This window comes from Macrobrachium rosenbergii, chromosome 29 (assembly GCF_040412425.1).
Source record: "Macrobrachium rosenbergii isolate ZJJX-2024 chromosome 29, ASM4041242v1, whole genome shotgun sequence".
NCBI lineage: Eukaryota > Metazoa > Arthropoda > Malacostraca > Decapoda > Palaemonidae > Macrobrachium > Macrobrachium rosenbergii.
This window is the reverse complement of record NC_089769.1, coordinates 20,423,576-20,441,351: the sequence shown is the minus strand read 5'-3', so window position 1 is coordinate 20,441,351 and position 17,776 is coordinate 20,423,576. Positions and strand designations below refer to the sequence as shown.

Below are 17,776 nucleotides of genomic sequence, written 5' to 3'. Positions count from 1 at the left end.
AGGGGGCTGACATGAAGGAAGGGTCTACGGTCAAGGGGCTTTCTTATCTTGGGGCAGACCTTTTTGGCTACTAGTCCCACCAGACCACTACCTGGGAGCAGATTTGCGTGTGGGGAGGTGGGATACAATGTTGTCTCCAAGTCCCTAGGCAAATTTTGGCACCAAGGATTGGACCGGCTTTGGGATTGAAGTAGAGGCTGTGGCGATTTGGCGAGGTTGAATAACATCACCTGTCTTTGCCAGGCAGTGCCGTTTAGACTCCCGGGCTTATAAAGTGGTAAGGGAAAGACGGAAGAGGGAGAATGCGAAGGTAGCCTTCTTTTCCTTTTTACTGCTGTTTGTAAGAGGATGCCTGTAGTCATTTCTACATGACTTTTCTCAATTATATGACGAGTAGATATGCCATGGGAAGGTTACCTACTTCTCTCCTTTTGAGCTCCAATACCTCTTACTCCTTTCCTGGTCCATTCCCTCGCTTTGCTTCCAGCTCACAGTGGGAACTAACCTTCAGTAGGATTGTGTGTGGTGCTGAGGATTGGCACGATAAAAGTTGACGGGAAGCAACCTCTTCTTTTGAGGAGGTTGAAGGATGGATATTTTCTCAGATACACATCCTTTGCCCTTTGGGAAGTACCTACAATTTACTGTCAGGGAGATTTTTGTTTGGGACTTCTGATTGCCTTTTCCCCAGAATCTTACAACAAATCCACAATTGTGTCAGCTTGTACTCTTTCATAAGGTTCATAGTCTCCTGAAGGGTTTGGGTTTGTTGTTCTGGTGAACTTGCTGCCGTATGTTGCCATAGGACAAACTTTTCTGAGTTCAGTGGTGATAAACTATGGGATGTTATTACTATTCCCCAAGCAGAGAGTAAGCACCTGGGTGTGCTGGCTTACAGCAGTAGCAAGTGGCTTTACTGTACTTAAGATTCTTGTGTCAACAAGCTTGGGGGTTGCGCTTAAGTTTTCTGTAGTGCTAGAGCCAATTTATATGTCAATGCAATACCTTGGAACTGTGCTTGGAAGTGTCTCTAGGCACTTTCCCTCAAGGATACTTTCATTTTGCAGAAGCATCCGTTTGGGCATAGCTCAGGGTGGGGAGTCTCATTTTAAGAGCTGAGGTCCAGATACCTTTTGGGCCCTCACACCAGCTCAACCATTGGAAACATGTAAAGGGAGACTTTGTTGACAATGACCCTGACAAAATGTTGCTGTGTCCTGTCAGAATGCTGCATGTGTATCTAAAAAGGTTCTGAGTGCTTATCTAAAAAGGACTTGACATCTCCGATTGGGATGTCAAAGATTTTTTTTGTTAGCACAGGCCGAGTCAAGAAGGAAGTGTCCAAGAATACAATCTCATTCTGGCTACGAGAAACTATCATGAATGCATATTCATCATCAGTAGTTGCTTCATGCAAGAGTGCATGATGTTAGAGGGCTGAGTTCCTCTGTAGAATTCAAAAAGAATTTATCTGTTCATAGAATATTGAATGCTGGTTCATGGTGTCACCAAACTACTTTCACTTCCTTTTACCTGAAGGATATTGCCCATAGGTCCTTGGACGCTTTTTCCTTGGGTCTGGTGGTACCTACTCAAGTTGTGTAGCTCATCCAGTACCTCTGGCGGGACAGTTTTGTATCTAGCCTAAGATGATGGTATGAAAGTGAAATGAATGAGAGGGCTGGTCTCTTCTTTTCTCTTTTCTGTGCTCTTCTTCACCTATGAGTTCCTCGCTGGGTGAGCGGGTTCCGTTCTCAGCTACCACTGTTGGTCGCGAGTTCGAATCTCCAACTGGCCAGTGAAAGACAAGAGGAATTTGTTTCTGGTGATAGAAATTTATTTCTCGCTATAATGTGGTTCAGATTCCACAATAAGCTGTAGGTCCTGTTGCTAGGTAACCAATTGGTTCTTAGCCACATAAAAGTAAATCTAATCCTTCGGGCCAGCCCTAGGAGAGCTGTTAATCAGCTCAGTGGTCTGGTTAAACTAAGATATACTTAACTTCTTCACCTATGGCCGGTATGAAGTTTGTTCCATCGTGAGCTGGAACGGGCATGATACAGGTGAGTGCAGTGGTCATGCTGTTAGAGTAATCATTAATTAATGAAGTTACCTTTCAGTAGCAGAACATTCCTCTCTATAGCAAGGAGAGAGAGGGATGATAACAAACCTACATAGGTGGCTACGTCGGTTTGTTATTTGAACAGATGGCTCTTCACCTTCCGCTTATGCAATGAACTTGGGCATTGCATTGAAACCCAGAAGTCTGAACCCAAGTTATGCACATATCTCCGATTCAGAGGTGTAGGTTGTCTTTCTTAGGTTTTTATTATACGGGAAGAATGACCAGGTGTGACAAACCTCCAGTCAGTTAATGACAATTACATCCCACCAAGAGTAAGTATCCTAATGTTAAGACCCCAGGTTTGTTCTGTGTATGAATAAATAAAAAATTTTTAAAATAATTTGTATTTTTCATAACTAACAAATCTGCAGTCTTAACATATAAGGCCTGCCTCTAACCACTCCTGTGACAGTTTAACCTGGGTTGGAAGAATATTGATGCGTCTCGAGTCCCAGCTTGGGTCGGTGGTTGTTCCACTTACCTCATGACAGAGGACAGATGCCACCATTCCTTGCACATACAATTCTATTGAATTTTTTACCAGTTCCAGCTGATGCTAGAAGACTTATCCTAATGGTAAGACTGCAGGTTTGTTAGTTATGAAAAATACAAATTATAAAAATTGTACTATTTCACATGCTTAAGTGTGTGTGTGTGTAAAACTAAGATTGTCTGTTAGTGTGTGTTTTATGCTGTCATGCAGCTGCTTCTGCACTGGAAGGTTTTTCATCCAGCTTGATATGAAAGTGAATCATTGTGATGTTCTTAAATTGAGATCATCCATGTATGTGTGTGTCAGCATGCCCATCAAACTTCCTTTGTCAATGCAGTCCCTACAAGGTTAAATTTCAAATAGGAACACCACAGAAATAAAAGGCAAAATGAGAGATGTGGACAAATGACAGGGAATTGAGAAGAAAGAATTTGGTTAAGGAGAAATTAAAATGTGTGTTAAATGCAAGGATATGAATAACCTGCACAAAAGAAAAGCGTAGTAAACTTCAAAAAGTAATGAAACTTAAAAATGTACCAAGCAGAAATATATGAGTATAATTCAAAATAAGCAATAAGAAGGAAGGGCCTAGGGAAATGAAAGGGATAAGGTTTGGGAAAGAAGTGATGAAAAAGAAGAGCAGAGGAAAAGGTGAACAATGAAGGAAAGAAGTAGCAGGATTTATGTAAGATTAATGTTGGCTCAGATCATGATGAACAAATGTAATCAGAACATAACTTATATCAGGATTGTTTGTAGGTCTAGAACAATGGATCCCCACCCCTAATCTTTCCATTTTCTTTTAAGTATGTGCAATTCCTTAAAATTCTCTATCATTCTTGATTACAAAGTAACTTGAGAAACACCCTATGTCCATATTTTCTTCAGTTGTACAGAAAATTGAGAAAGTATTTTTGAAGACCCATCTATTCTAAGAAAATGGTATTTGTACCTTACTGAATACAAATCTACACTTTTATATATGGAGTATTCACACTTAGTTTGCTTCATAAGTGGCAAACTTTCTCATCTTCCTACATCAAGAGAAGGCCCTTTTTGTGATTGATCAAGAAGTACAGAGCTGTCCTCGCTCAAGTGTTCAGACTTCGGGACATAGACCTCTCGGCTTCTTGGGAACTGTCAACCGTGGTAAAACATTTTGAAAAGAAGTGTGCCCCACAAGAGCTCAAGCCCCTCGAGTGGGATGTGACCAAGGTCCTCGCCAGGCTCGGATGCCTCAACCAAGAGAGTAGGGGAATTGCATACCTTCTCATATATCATCTCACATGCCCAGGGAAGGTTGTCCCGCAGGCTAACTCCTGTACTGGAATTCGTGGCGAAGACCCAGAACCCTTTGACCTCAGACTGGCAGCCAGAAGATTTTTATGTCCCCTCCTTGAAAGACTATGTGGGGAAGGGTAGGGGGAGGCAAAGACAAAATGTTATTTTGCCTAGTTAGGTCCTTGAGAACCTGTCCAAAGTGTACAGCCCCCGCAGACCAGCTTGCAGGAGACTTTATCAGTACGGGCTGTGAGAAAAGGGAGATCCTGAAAAATACTATCTCCTTTTGGCTCGGGGAAGCCATCATCAGGGCATGCTGGATCACCCCAGATGGCAACCTGCCCCCAGGCAGAATAAAGGCACATTACATCAGGGCGATGGGTCCTTCAGTAGCATTCAAGAACCACTCGGTCCTCCAGGTTCTGAGGAAATGGATCTGGAAGAAACAACTATCTCAAGGACTTGGCAAACAAGTCCTTGGACACCTTCACCTTGGGCTTAGTAGTCGTGGCCCAACAGGTGATATAGGAGCATCAAGCCCTCAGGGAGCTTCGCTGCATTATTTCTTCACTTCATTATGGTGACCTGAAATTCACTACAGTGCAGTCACCACCCTACTTGCGAACATTCACTTTACTAACTTTCAGGAGATATGAACAGAGAGGGTCACAAGTTAAAATTGTGTTTGGAGCACTCCCCTTTGCCATTTGTTAGTTCAAAAATTTTGCTCTGCGCACCCATTCTGCTAGTAAGAATTTTTGCAAAGAACAGAACATGAGGGGGAAGAACATGTTCCTGTAACCCCTTCCCAGATCCCGAGTACTCTGCTTGTTAACTACCATGTTTTCTTACAATCACAAGAATACTCATACATACTCATAAAATATTTTTACTTCTATCTTTCAGATAACTCGTTCTTTGATTAATTCCCATTTTCTATATTTCCTCTCCCCATAGGAAATGTTTATTATGCATTTTTGTCAACAGATGGCAGTGTGCATTGTTTACATTGAGAATTCAATGTCAGACACTGCTGCGAAATTCTCTCCAAGTTTATAACTTTCAAAGCATGGAAAAAATACTAGATTTTTAATGTTAAAGAATGAAAATTTTGTTTTCTTTTTACCTTTCTAAATCCAAAGTAATTCTCTATAATACTGCATGATTTAAAAATACATTGAAAATAGTATAATCTATGACTCCTGAGTTAATCCGGGAACGTAAACATCAATAAAAATTAAGCACTACTTATTAAAAACCAACTAATGAATAATTCAAGATAAGAACGGCTGTCTGGAATGTAACTTGCTCTGGAATGTAACTTGCTCGTAAGTTGGGTAGTGACTGTACAGTAGGAGATCCTCAACTGAGCAGTAGGTGCGGCTTCCGTAAGCTGTCGGTCCTTTACATTAGGAATTACCTTCAGCGAAGCTGGAAACGGCTGTTGAATTTTTCGAACAAGGCGGTTAGCCAGTTAACTACAGTACCGTCCGGGAAGTGGGAGTCCCGCCTGCCTGGGTGTAAACATTCCAATTTGCTTTTGGCTGTCATCGGATGTGGACCTGTTTCTTTGCTCTCTGCCCTGACTTCCTTCGAGCTGATTTTCCCTGGTGGGATCCTTTTCTTGTTGTTTGTTAGTACGAAAGCCTTTGATAAACCTCTTAAGCCCGCCTTCCCCCAGTGTGTGCCCCCTGGCGTGGGCAGTAAGAAGTGTAATAGCTTTCAATCTAGTATTGACATGGACCCACAAGCCTTTGCTCTTCTTGCAGGGGGCGTGTGTGTTCACGTACTTGGCTGTGTTTTGAGTGTTGTTCCTGGTCTGCCGAGTAGTGGGTGAAGTTTGAGGGGAGGAGACACTGCCGAGGGAATCCACCAAGGTGTCATCTGAGGGTTATACCCCCCTGATGACTCCCTTGGCGGCTGACCTGTTGGGATTGTTTCTACCTCCCGACAAGCTTCCCTTTCTTGCTGCCTCTCCTTCAGGTGAGGACTCCCCTTCGTCGTCTTCACTTGCTTCATCAGGTGTGGAAGGCCCTGGGAGAGCAGATGATCAGGACATCCTCTCAGGGGCCGCTCCTCGCTCCAGGGGAGAATCTTTTCCCCCCAGAACTAGTAGAGACTCCCTTCATTGACCCAACTGTTCTTCAGGTTTGGCAGTAAAGGCTTCTCTCAGTGTGCAGGCTCCAGACCTTACTTCACCTGGTTCTACCTGGCGTCCTGTCGTTGTCCCATCTGTCTGGCTCTCCAGTGGTCACCCACGCTGCTGCTGCTGCCACTACGTCTACAGTTACTTTGAATTCCTTTGCTAAAATGCCGGTGACTGTCGCCTCGCACCTAGGTACCCAGGTAACAGTCATGCCTGCCTCTCTTCATACTGTGCCGTTGCTGCCTGGCTTCCTGGCCCCACTATCCCTGGCAGGCCCCTCCAGTATGGTAACCTCATGTGAGGCCTACATCACTCTTCCTGCTCCTGCTGTTGCCAACCTGCACTCATTCCCTGCTCTGGTCCCAGTTCCTGGCTCCTGTTCATGCTCCACCTGTGCTGACCACTCATGTATCGACTCTTACCTTCCCTGGCTCCCGCACTGCTCCGCCTGCCCTGGTCACCGCTGGTTCGATTGTTGACGTGTCCACTGCCCGGGTTGCTCCTGCTTCCCTGGCCCCCCCTGGCTGCTCCTGCGTCTTCTGCTGCTCCCTCCTGGATGGGAGACCTGACCGCCATCTTGAAGATGATGAAAAAGAAGTTGAAGAAGAGATTTCAGAAGGTGTCATCATCTTCGTTTTGTTGTCTGCTACCTCTTCCTCTTCTTTTTCACCCTGGGACTTCTAAGGGACTGCATCCTTCCACAGGGAAGGCAGTGGGATCTCTTGTCGGCTCTTCCCAGCCTGCAGGCCAGGGAACCAAATTGTTGACCCCCAGGTCAGTCGTTTTGGGAGCCGAGGATGTGCAGACCACGGTTTGTACACCTGTTGCCGTGCCGAAGAAGTCTGCTTCTAAGGCTGGTACTGTGCCGGACATTCATTCGGAAGCCGCCCCAAGTACCAGGGTCTCCAAGGAGACTCGGGCACCCTGGACCAGTACTGGAGAGACCTCTCTCCATATCGACACGGGCACAGGACGAGAGAAAAAGCCCGGGCATGCAGGTGTCTCAGCTCTTCCTGCTGGCACTTCCTCGAGTGCTAAGCAAGGTGCTTCGGCCTCTCGATTCTGAACATCTGGCGAGATGGAGAAGAGGTCCCCTGCTCAGCCTTCTTGCGAGGTTCTGGCCTCAAAGAAGACTGGGGTCTGTCGAGAGGACAGCGCAAATTCTCACCAGCCAGCCACACGTTCGAATCCGCCCAGTCGCTGGTCACGTTCGTGTGAACCTCTCTGTTCTCCTGAGGACAGTGCTTCGTGAAGGCGAAAGCATTCTCCTCGACCCGAGTTGCCGTCATCACCGTGGGTTGGTGACCGCTCTTGCCCCGCTGCTCCTGCTGTTTCTATCAGCAGGACCGGCAGGGGTGCCTGATCCTCCTTGCCTGTCCCCGCAACCTCCTGGGCTTCCCCTAGGAGGTACGAGTCAGACAGGAGGAACTCTGGCAAGTCGCTCTCCGGAGTTCGGCTACAAAGGTTTACTCTCCTGGCTCGGTTCTCGGATCAACCAGATCGTACGCCCACATAGTGCAGGAAGGATCCCAGGGGTCTGCAGAGGTTCTCCCTCCTGCCGGGAAAGTAGATCGGGAGGACCGTGCCCTGGAAGGACTGGAGGGCCCTCTTCCCGAGGATGCAGACACCCCAAGATAAAGAGAACTTTTGCAGAGGTCATTGCACTGATTTGTCAGCACAGCGACCTCAGGGAAGGGACCGCAGCCTCATCTGTGGACCATCCTTCGCGCCTCGAATCCTTCAGGGGTCCGAAGAAGGAACCCAAGGTTTCGATGGGGCTGCCGTGGTCCATGCTTGCTGAGGTGGTTCTTGACCAAGTGAATAGACTTGTAGTCTTGTGTCTAGGCAAGACAGTTCGCTTCGTTCAAACAGCGTGGACAAGTTGCTTCCCCCTCTGCCTTGACAGAAACGATTCTACACGCTCTCAGAAGGGGCATTGCCGCCTAAGCAGGTTAACCTGGACCTGGTCTGTTTAGGCCTGGGTCTCTCTTTGCAGCGGCATACTGTGGAAGGTATCTCCCTTTGGCAGCAACCCTGGAAGCCACTGCCATGGTGGCTCTCCAGGCAGTCACTTTGGATACTGTGAACGACCACAGATCCACCCAGGAGACTGCCTGGAGAGCCACCATGGTGGTGGCTTCCAGGGTTGCTGCCTCTTGCTGCGAAAGGGAGAGACCTTCTGCAGTAAGCTGCTGCAATGATAGACCCAGGCCTAGACGGACCAGGTCTGGGTCAACCTGCTTAGGCGGCAATGCCCCTTCCGAGGGCTTGTAGAATCATACCTGGGAGGACTCCGCTTAGGGAGACTGTGCCAGTCTGGAGGTAGAGCCATCTCCTACCTCCCCCACCAGATGGCAAACCTGTGGGCCAACCTGGTTCTTAAGTGAAGAGATACTGTTCTTTCTCACTTCGCCAGGTCTTTGGGACCTGAGTCAGCAGTGACCCTGCGGAATGGATTGTTGCTGGGTTCTGCCTCTCTCCTCCGTAGGGAGTTGGTAGATGCTGTGGTGTATAAGTGTCAGGCCAATGACAGCGACCGCTTTGTCCACTAAGCAATGGCTAAGACCTCTGGGTCTTCACGCAGCCTGGCCTTCAGGCCAGGCTAGCACTTCATCGGCCCCTAAGAAGTCCCAGACTTCGAAGGGATCCCGCGGGAACACACAGCCTTCTTCTTCCCCTTAAAGGGTGGGCAATCATGCCCCTTTCAGCTTGCTTTCCAGTCTGGTAAAAGGGGCAAGGGGAAGAAGGAGAAATGCTAGGGTTGGCGTCCCCCCCCCCTCCCAGCTGCTGCCAAAGGTTGGGAGGGGTGCCTATTGAGCCATTAGGCAACATGGCAGCAATACAGAGTTGAGACCTGGATAGTGGATGTCCTTCGGGAGGGATATCTACTATCCTTCGAGTCTTGGCCACCCCTTACTGTCACACCGGTCTGTCTCCGCACTTACCTGGATCTCCGAAGGACATCTCACTAATGCAAGAAGCGCATGCCATCCTGAGCACGGGTGCTGTAGAAGTCATGTTGGGTCGGTCCCCAGGCTTTTACAGCTGGATCTTTCTCGTAGAGAAAGCCTTGGGGGATTGGAGACCGGTCTTAGACCTCTCTCCCCTAAACCATTTCATTGACCAGACTTGGTTCTCGCCTACATCAGGGAGGGCGACGTCATGCTTACGGTGGACTTGAAAGATGCTTATTTTCAAATACCCATTCATCTGTCCTCTCGCAAGTACCTTCACTTTATCCATGGGGATGGTCTCCCAATTCAGGGCACTCTGTTTTGGGCTCTTGACTGCTCCCCAGGTGTTCATGAGAGTGTTCACCCTGGTGTCAGCTTGGGCCCATTCGCACGGGATACATCTGTTGAAGTATCTTGATGATTGGCTGGTCCTGGTGAGCGGGGCAGTTGCTACAGGACAGAGATCGGTTCCTTGAGTTTTACCGCGATCTTAGGATCATAGTAAATCTTGAGAAGTCGGATCAACCCCAAGCAGAGGATAAAGTACCTGGGCATGCTTATAGATACAGTAGCAGGAAGGCGTCACAGCTGTTTCTGTCTCGACAGGAACAGCCAGCTCGGCAATGGCAGGTCGTGATCAGTCACCTGTCGTCATTGTAGAAGCTGGTCCCTCATAGGCGTTGTCATCTTCGGTTTCTGCAGTGGAGACTGAAGGAGTTTTGGTCCCAGTCTCAGGACCCCCAATCCTTTCTCAGTCCTCTTTCCGAGGAGGTGAGAGAGGACCTAGATTGGTGGATGGACGACAGGAACATCTTAATAGGAGTATGTCTGCATACTCCCACTCCGGACATGCTTCTGTTCTCAGACGCATCGACCGGGAGATGGGGCACACACCTGGAGGAGTTGCCGACTTCGGGGGTGTGGCACCAAGACAACAACATCTTGGAGCCCAAGGCAGCCTTCCTGGCTCTCCAAGAGTTCCAGGATTGAGTGATGGGACACTCCGTGGTATTGATGAGCGACTCCACAACAGTAGTGGCTTATGTCAACAAGCAGGGGTGTCTGGTGTCCCTCCCGCTTCACCAGTTGGCAATGCAGGTGCACGAGTGGGTGCTGGCTCACTCGGTAGAGCTGTCAGCCAGGTACATTCCAGGCAAGAGGAGTAGTGGCAGACAAGCTCAGCCGCCAGAATCAGGTAATCGGGATGGAGTGGTCCCTTCACCCAGAAGTCACAGAAAGGTTGTTCAACCTGTGGGGCCGTCCAGTCATTGATCTGTTCGCCACCTGGCACAACAGAAAACTTCAGGTCTTCTGCTCAGTTGTGCTGGACCCATGGGCCACTGTGGAGGACGCGTTCCAACATCCGTGGGACAATCTCGATGTCTACGCCTTTCCTTTGTTCTGTCTGATTCGCAGGTTGGTCAGCTAAGTGATGATCAACCTGAATCTCAGGATGATTCTGGTGGCTCCCAAATGGCCTCTGGCCGTTTGATATCCCAACCTGCTAGCTCTCCTTTCTGAGGTGGAGAGAGAGAGAGAGAGAGAGAGAGAGAGAGAGAGAGAGAGAGAGAGAGAGAGAGAGAGAGAGAGAGAGAGAGAGAGAGAGATCCCCCCCCCACCCACGCACCTGCCCACTTGCCCAACCTGCTGTGTCAACCCCACATCGAGTGGTATCACCTGGCAGTGCAGCCCCTGTCTTCATGGCTGGCAGTTATCCACCATCTGCTAGTGAGAGGCTTTTCACGTCATGCAGCAACGGGGATGGCTGGATACCTCAGACAGTCCTCTGCAGCGGTATACCAGGGAAAGTGGTCCATCTTCTATGGTTGGGGTCATGGACGGGGTATCTCTCCGGTCGGAGCTACTGTTCAGCAGGTCGTGGACTTCCTTGTCTTTCTTCGCTGAGAGAAGCTTCTCCCCATTTCAGCAGTAAAAGGCTATCGGGCTGCGCTCAGCCTAGTCTTGCAGCTGAAAGGGGTAGATCTCTACTGATGAGAAGCTTCGAGAGGTCTTGCTCACCAAGGTACCTTAGCCCCCCCTGTGTGGGATGTGACTCTTGTTCTAAGGAGCCTGACTCATGCACCATACGAGCCTTTATAAGAGTCGTCAGACAGGGATCTGACTCTCAAGACCATTTTCCTGCTTGCCCTGGCATCAGTGAAAAGAGTTGGCGAACTTCACGGACTTTCCTCTGATGTTAAACACTCAAGGGGATGGGGATCGGTTATGCTTGATTTCGTCCCAGACTTCGTAGCGAAGACTCAGAAACCATCGGTCCCTGACGCTTGATTCAAGTCCTTCACGATCCCCTCCCTAGAGGACTATTCGTTGGTAATGATCCAGACAAGATATTATGGTGTCCTGTTAGAGTGCTGCGGCACTACCTGAAGAGAACTCGCCATCTCCGGCCTGAGTGTCGACGACTTCGTTAGTGCTTGCTCGACCAAGAAAGAAGTGTCCAAGAACATTATTTCTTTTTGGCTTCATGAGACTATAAGGAGAGCGTACTCTGCTGCTGGAGAAGATGACAGGTACGGTTCGCCCGAGAGCTCACAAAGTCCGCAGCATTGGTCCATCCCTCACATTCAGGAAGAACCTGTAGGTTCCACAGGTTTTGAAGGTGGGGGCATGGTCCCAACAGACCACCTTCACTTCCTTTTACCTTTGGGATATTGCTCACAAGTCCTTGGACACTTTTTACTTGGGTCCTTTGATGGCTGCTCAAGTTGTGTAGCTTACCCGGCTCCGCTAACAGGACAGGTTGTGTCTCGCCTAAGATGTATGGTTGTGGATAGGAAAATTATTGTGGGGTGACTGGCCTCTCTTCCTTCTCTTCATCTTGGCAGACTTGCCATTACATGCTGGATCTGGCAGTTGATGCAGGTAAGCATACAACTCGAGCTTCCGTTCTATTTCCTATCAGGAACATAGAAGCAAACCTGCTCCTTCCTCTAGCAAGGGGAGGAAGGAGATCGCGACAATAAGACAAAACCCAATGCTTGTATTTGCCTTAATGTCACCAACTATAAGGTTCATCCTAGCCTACTCTGCTTGAACTGACATTTCCTCATTCATGCAAAGGGACCCAAAAGTCTGACAATTGATCTCGCATTTCTTACAACCTGATCATTTTGTCAGAGGCATTTTTACCTTCCCTTGCTCTATTGACCAGGACAGGAACACAGGAGTAGCAAACTCCAGTCAGTTCATAGAGACACTCTCAGATTCCTCCCTTCAACCTGTGAGTCTTCCTAATGTAAAGGACCGCTGGTTTGTATATCATGTTGGAACAAATCACAATTTTTTAAAAGTAAATTGTATTTTTCCTAACTATACAAACCTGAGGTCCTTTACATTACATTTCATGCCCACCTCATGCCACCCTCCAATCTGATGCCTGGGCCGAAAGGCAAATTGGAATGTTTGCATCTGGGCAGGCAGGACTCCCACCTCCTGGATGATAGTTTAACTGCCTAACCACCTTGCTCGAAAGTTCAACGGTCGTTTCCAGCTTTGCTGAAAGTAATTCCTAATGTAAAGGACCTCAGGTTTGTATAGTTAGGAAAAATACAGTTAACTTTAAAAAAAAATTGTGATTTTTCATATGTATAGTTTTACCCTCCTCATGCCACCCCTCATAGTCCCAAACTCTCCCTTCTTATGGATCAGAGCATAGCTGTAGATGAGCTGGTGTACACAATGGAAGGCTCAGGCCAACCTGGGTAGTAGGCGACCATAGGCCTAACCTAAGTTTTTTTTCTAATTTTTTTAAGGTGATTCAGTGACAGCTGAAGCTCATTAAGTGCGAGTACTCCATATATGAAAGCATAAGTTTGTATGTTGGGAAAAATACAAATGACTATAGAATTTGGTATTTTGACATTTTTTTATATATATTGCTCCGTTTTATTCTTCAGTAGCTGACTCACATCCTACTAAATTTGTTATTCCACAGCAGAGTACTAGGCATTAAGCAAATTCTAACAGTCTTGCCTTTCTTTGGTGAGGTTCACAACCATACAGCTTTTATAGAAATGTCATTCTAGCTGTTATCAAATTTCTTTGTTGATTCTAATATATTTTGATAGGTTACTTTTGTGACATGTGAATAATATAGACTAATTTTCATGTGTTTGCCTTCTGGGTTGGAGTCTACTCATTGCTGTAATATCTTTAAGAGTTGTGATGCTCATAAAGAAGTATGACCACTTTTGGTGTTCTAGGGATTACTTGTTCTCTTTTCTTGCTGAGGCTTAAGTTAGTTCTAATATAATTTTTTAAATATTACCCAGTTGTCTTCAAGGCTTCTAGCCCCTTGTTGGGTGGGGTTTGATATTGGTTGGAAGGTCTCAACATCATCTTAGTACGTTTTGACTTTGCTTTGGTAGATTGAGTATATATAGGATGGCTAGGCATTTGAAATTTTCTATTTTTTGAAAAAACTGAATATCCCAGTTTAGTTTTTCCTTTCTAAATTGGATGTTGTTCCCGCGAATATGTTCTTATGTAACTTCTGAAATCTTCTGGAAGCCCAGCTGAGGACATGAAATGAATCATTTCTGCTCTCTTGAATATTTTACAGAAATGAATAAAGGTCAGAGATTCGGGGATCACTGATGTTTTAGGAGAATAATTTGGGACTTGAATGAGTCAGTTATGCCATGGAGTATGTGGGGAAGTAAAATAGTGCCTTTTAAAAGTTAATTTCCTTTGTTGGTCCTAAATGGTTGTCATTCACCTGTAATGGAGCATCTGTTTTGAAGTATAGTTAGTTGTTATTTGTAAATGAAATTATATTAATATGCAGGAAATTAATACAATTGTATTTTTTAAAAGTTTTTATGCAAATTATGTGCAAACCTTTAATAGGGTTTTTGTAGTTTTGAAAATATGCTTAGCTACAGAGGAGATATGTTAAGATTGATTTTTCCTGTTAAAATTGGAATGTAGATTTTCCTGTTAAAATTGGAATGTAGAATTTAGGCTAAAGGCAAAGTGCTGGGACTTGTGAGGTCATTCAGCACTGGAAGGGAAATTGACAGTAAGAAGGTGCAACAGGAGGAAAACCTCACAGTTGTACTGTAAAACAGTTGTTAGGAGACAGTGGAAGGTCACATTGAAGAAAGAGGATATTATTGGAGGTACAGCAAAAAGGATAGAAAGAGGTTGCAGCTAGGGGCGAAAGGGATGCTGCAGAGAATCTTATATAAATAATGCCTGCAGTGTGCCACATGAGGTGCACTGACAGCACTACCCCGTATGGGGTTTCCCGTTACAAAATTATTAAGTAATTGCAGATTAGGGGTTTTTCCTCAAGAGGAATATCTGTGTGAGAATATAAGTTGCCAAGTTCACTCTGTTGGGATGTGGGTAGTATGTAATATTAAGTACTGTAGTTGGTTATTGAGCTGGGCTCCCTGTTGAGTTTCTTACAAAGCTTGATGTTGCAACATTTGATAACATGTTATTTTAGGTTTCATTAGAAACCTGTGTAGATTTCAGAATGATTTTTAATGTTCCATTTCATTTATTTTTTTTCAGGAGTGCGGGGAGTGATCTATCCAGTTCCAATCACGATGAATCTTGTCGTACAGTTGACGCTAGTCTCAGTGATGACCTTAGAGATCTAACAGCTATGCCTACTCCTAGTTCTCGAGATTTAACTTCAACTCCAATTCCCCCTAAAAGTAATTTTTCATCAGTAGATGCCAATATTGATTCTGGGCTAGAGAGCCTTAAAATTAGCACTCCCTACAAATCTGGACACATACATCCCCCTACCCCATTTTCACCTCGAGCTTTATTCTCTGACAAACCTGGTTATAATCCTAAAATTAGTGATACTTATTGTATTCAGAGAAATGTAAATCCTCCAAGAATTAGTACTAAAAATATAACGCAGTCATCTTGGGTTGCTGGTGGCTATTGGGGTAGTCCTATGAGCCCTACTCGCGAACTTGCCGCTCATGTTGTACCCAAACCTATTTCTATCCACCAAAACCAGGTTCATACATTTCCCCTCTCACGGTCCTCCAGTCAGAGTTCTGGGTACATATCTCTTACTAATGGACTTGCTCCTTACACTAGTAGTCATGGGCCTTTTAGTCTTCCAAATTCACGTCATGGGTCTGTCTGTGGTGACTTTGAACGAGGTTCAGTGTTTTCAGAACCTGCTTACAAATCTTGGGTTCCCTCAGTTAATATAAAGCCTTCTGACTCTGTATCACAATGCAGTTATGGTCGTGGACAGGCAAGGAGTGATGTACAGTCTGTGTATAGTTGTGCTTCTGTTTTTTCTGGATCTTCATTGCAAAAGACCCCTCCATCACCTACTGGCAGTACAACCTGTTTGTTTCAAGACGCCATGGGGAATATAAGTGAGAACTCCAATTTTTCTCTGAATAGCAGAAACTTTGATAACCATGAGCGCCGTACACAAAGTGTTGTTCCAGTTAGTAATGATACTAAGCTATGTTCTTTTGGAAATCACCGTAGTCCATGGTTTGCTTTTTTTCTTGGAATGAGCTTTGCTGCTAATGGATTTCTTGTGTTTCTGCTTCTTTCACATTCTGGTGTAAATATTTTTGGATCTAAATGAAATGAAGCTTAAGATAGAAAAGCAAAAGTTTTTGTGATGGATTATTATTTTTTTTTTAATCAAGTTGTAGATAATTGTAAATCCTTAGGTTAGTAAATTGTGTAGAAACCTCAAACAGTGTTGTACAATAGAGAAATTGGTATGATATTGTCATTTTTATTTATTGCTGAATTTGTTTGAAACAGTATTATTCACAGCTGAAATGTATAACAATTGTTTTTAAACTATGAAAATAAAAGTACTCAAGTGTTATCACTATTTTTGAGATTGTTTTAACATATACTGTAGATTAAGTTTTTTTAAAGTTCTTTCAAATTGTTCATCTTAAGTAATGACAAGTGTATTCTCCCAGTTCTAAAGGGAATGCTAAGTTTCATCTAAGCAAGCCATGGAATAATTAGTTTTTAGACTAGTTGAGGATGGGTTGAGTTTCTAAAAGGTACAAATATATGCTATGTACTGTATAACAATAAATCCTGCATACATGACTTTTCATATGGGGGCAGCCTTTGAGTCAAGCTTTATATCTTGCAAGAGAAGATTAGCCTTTCAAGTTTTGCATTGCAAATACCATAGTTACTAAGTTCTCAACTGAGTAGACATGATTTTAGTTGTGAAGCACTAGTATGGTTTGCTGAATTCATAGTAACTACCCATCTTTACAGCATAAGAGATTTACTGTGGTAAGTTGATTTGCAAGATGTCTGCTTTTAAATATCTTACAATTTGACAAATTTGTCCATCATCCAGAATGTAATACATATGTCGGGCTACTTTGCACTGGTTTCTACAAAAAAATTTTAGATAGAAATTTAATCTCAGTATGTTATTTAATCTCAGAATTTAACATACAGGCAGTCTTCTATTGTATGTTGAAAGTGACTTGCTCGATATAAAATCTTGGTAACAGTATTTTTAAGTGAGATATTTAAGGCATTATTTCTTCACGCATCATTGCTGTCACTTATCATGATGTAACCATGTTGGTTTATAATCTAAGTCAGATGAAAACAATGTCAGTATGTTGTAGCCTGTAGTGCTGTTTTGATATCTTTAATTAGAAGCAGATTGGCTTGGCATAAAATTTTCTCTAGAAAATTGGTATTTTGTATGGACTACTATCCATTGGATGTCAATTTTATTGTCATGGAATTTTTGCATCAAAATTGATTTTGCCGTTATTGTAATTGAGTTTTAATTGATCTAGGTTTAGGTAAATGATTGTAAAGCATTATTGGTTTCAGACTCAGTAATAGTTATTGAGTAGATTGTTTGCCAGTTACAATGGACTTTGAAAAACTGATTGACAAAGTATCTCAAGTTTTTGCCACAGAAATTATACAACTTTAGCATTATCTGAACTGCAGCATCCATATAACAGTGAAGTCCAGTGGCCTTGCCTCAGTCACTTTTTAGTTATGTAATACTATAGAACCTTGTCTTTCATTTATTAATTGCCAATGGGTTGTAACTGAAGCCAGGAATTTACTTTTTTCCGTATTTGTCTTGTACTTGTAATCACTGTTACAAATTTGGTTTCAGGCAAATATATTTATGATTATACTGTTGTTGCTTTTGAAGAGAAGCTGTTCATTTTTCAGTTTTCAAATCTTCAAGTAAGGGACCAAAATAATGTACTTAAGTTCATAGGGAGTATTTTAAATTTTCTTTTTGGGGGGAAGGGGGATTGCTAGTCGACATGAATGCATTTGTTTTTCTAAAGGATAGCAAGTTTTTCTAGATTTAAATGTAGTATAAATGGGTTAGAACAGTTGTTGTTTGTGTGCATTTTTAATTTATTTATCCAACTCTTGCTGAGGTTGGAGTGTTCCTAATTTTTTGTACATAATGGGCTCAGCTATTTCACTGCCAGTGTTTTTTTTTTTTTTATTCAGGTTTGTTAAACAAGGTAACTTTTTTATAAAGATTTTTCACATCTCATATTCTTTTGCATTTTCCTCTAACTGTAATATTTGTCTAATTGTTACATGTATGAAATAGGTTTTATTGTGTGTTAAATGTTCTCAAGTTAAATGAAAGTACTGTATGTAAAACATTTTTACCTTTTGATTACCAGAATTATTAGTCTCCTGCTGATACACATTTTTCCTCCAAATTTTAAAGAATTGGCGTAAAAATAGGTAATTTTATATTGCAGTGTGATAATAAATCATTTAAA

At 44.1% G+C, this 17,776-nt stretch overlaps 1 protein-coding gene across 1 annotated transcript in view; it reads left to right on the top strand.

Annotated features, from left to right (window-relative positions):
• The window catches only part of LOC136854424 (uncharacterized), a 66,859-nt gene extending 49,083 nt beyond the window's left edge, over positions 1-17,776 (top strand). The window contains exon 6 of the mRNA XM_067130720.1: positions 14,541-17,776. Coding sequence (XP_066986821.1) covers positions 14,541-15,597 — 1,057 coding nt within the window. The 3' untranslated portion in view covers positions 15,598-17,776. The remainder of the gene's footprint in view (positions 1-14,540) is intronic.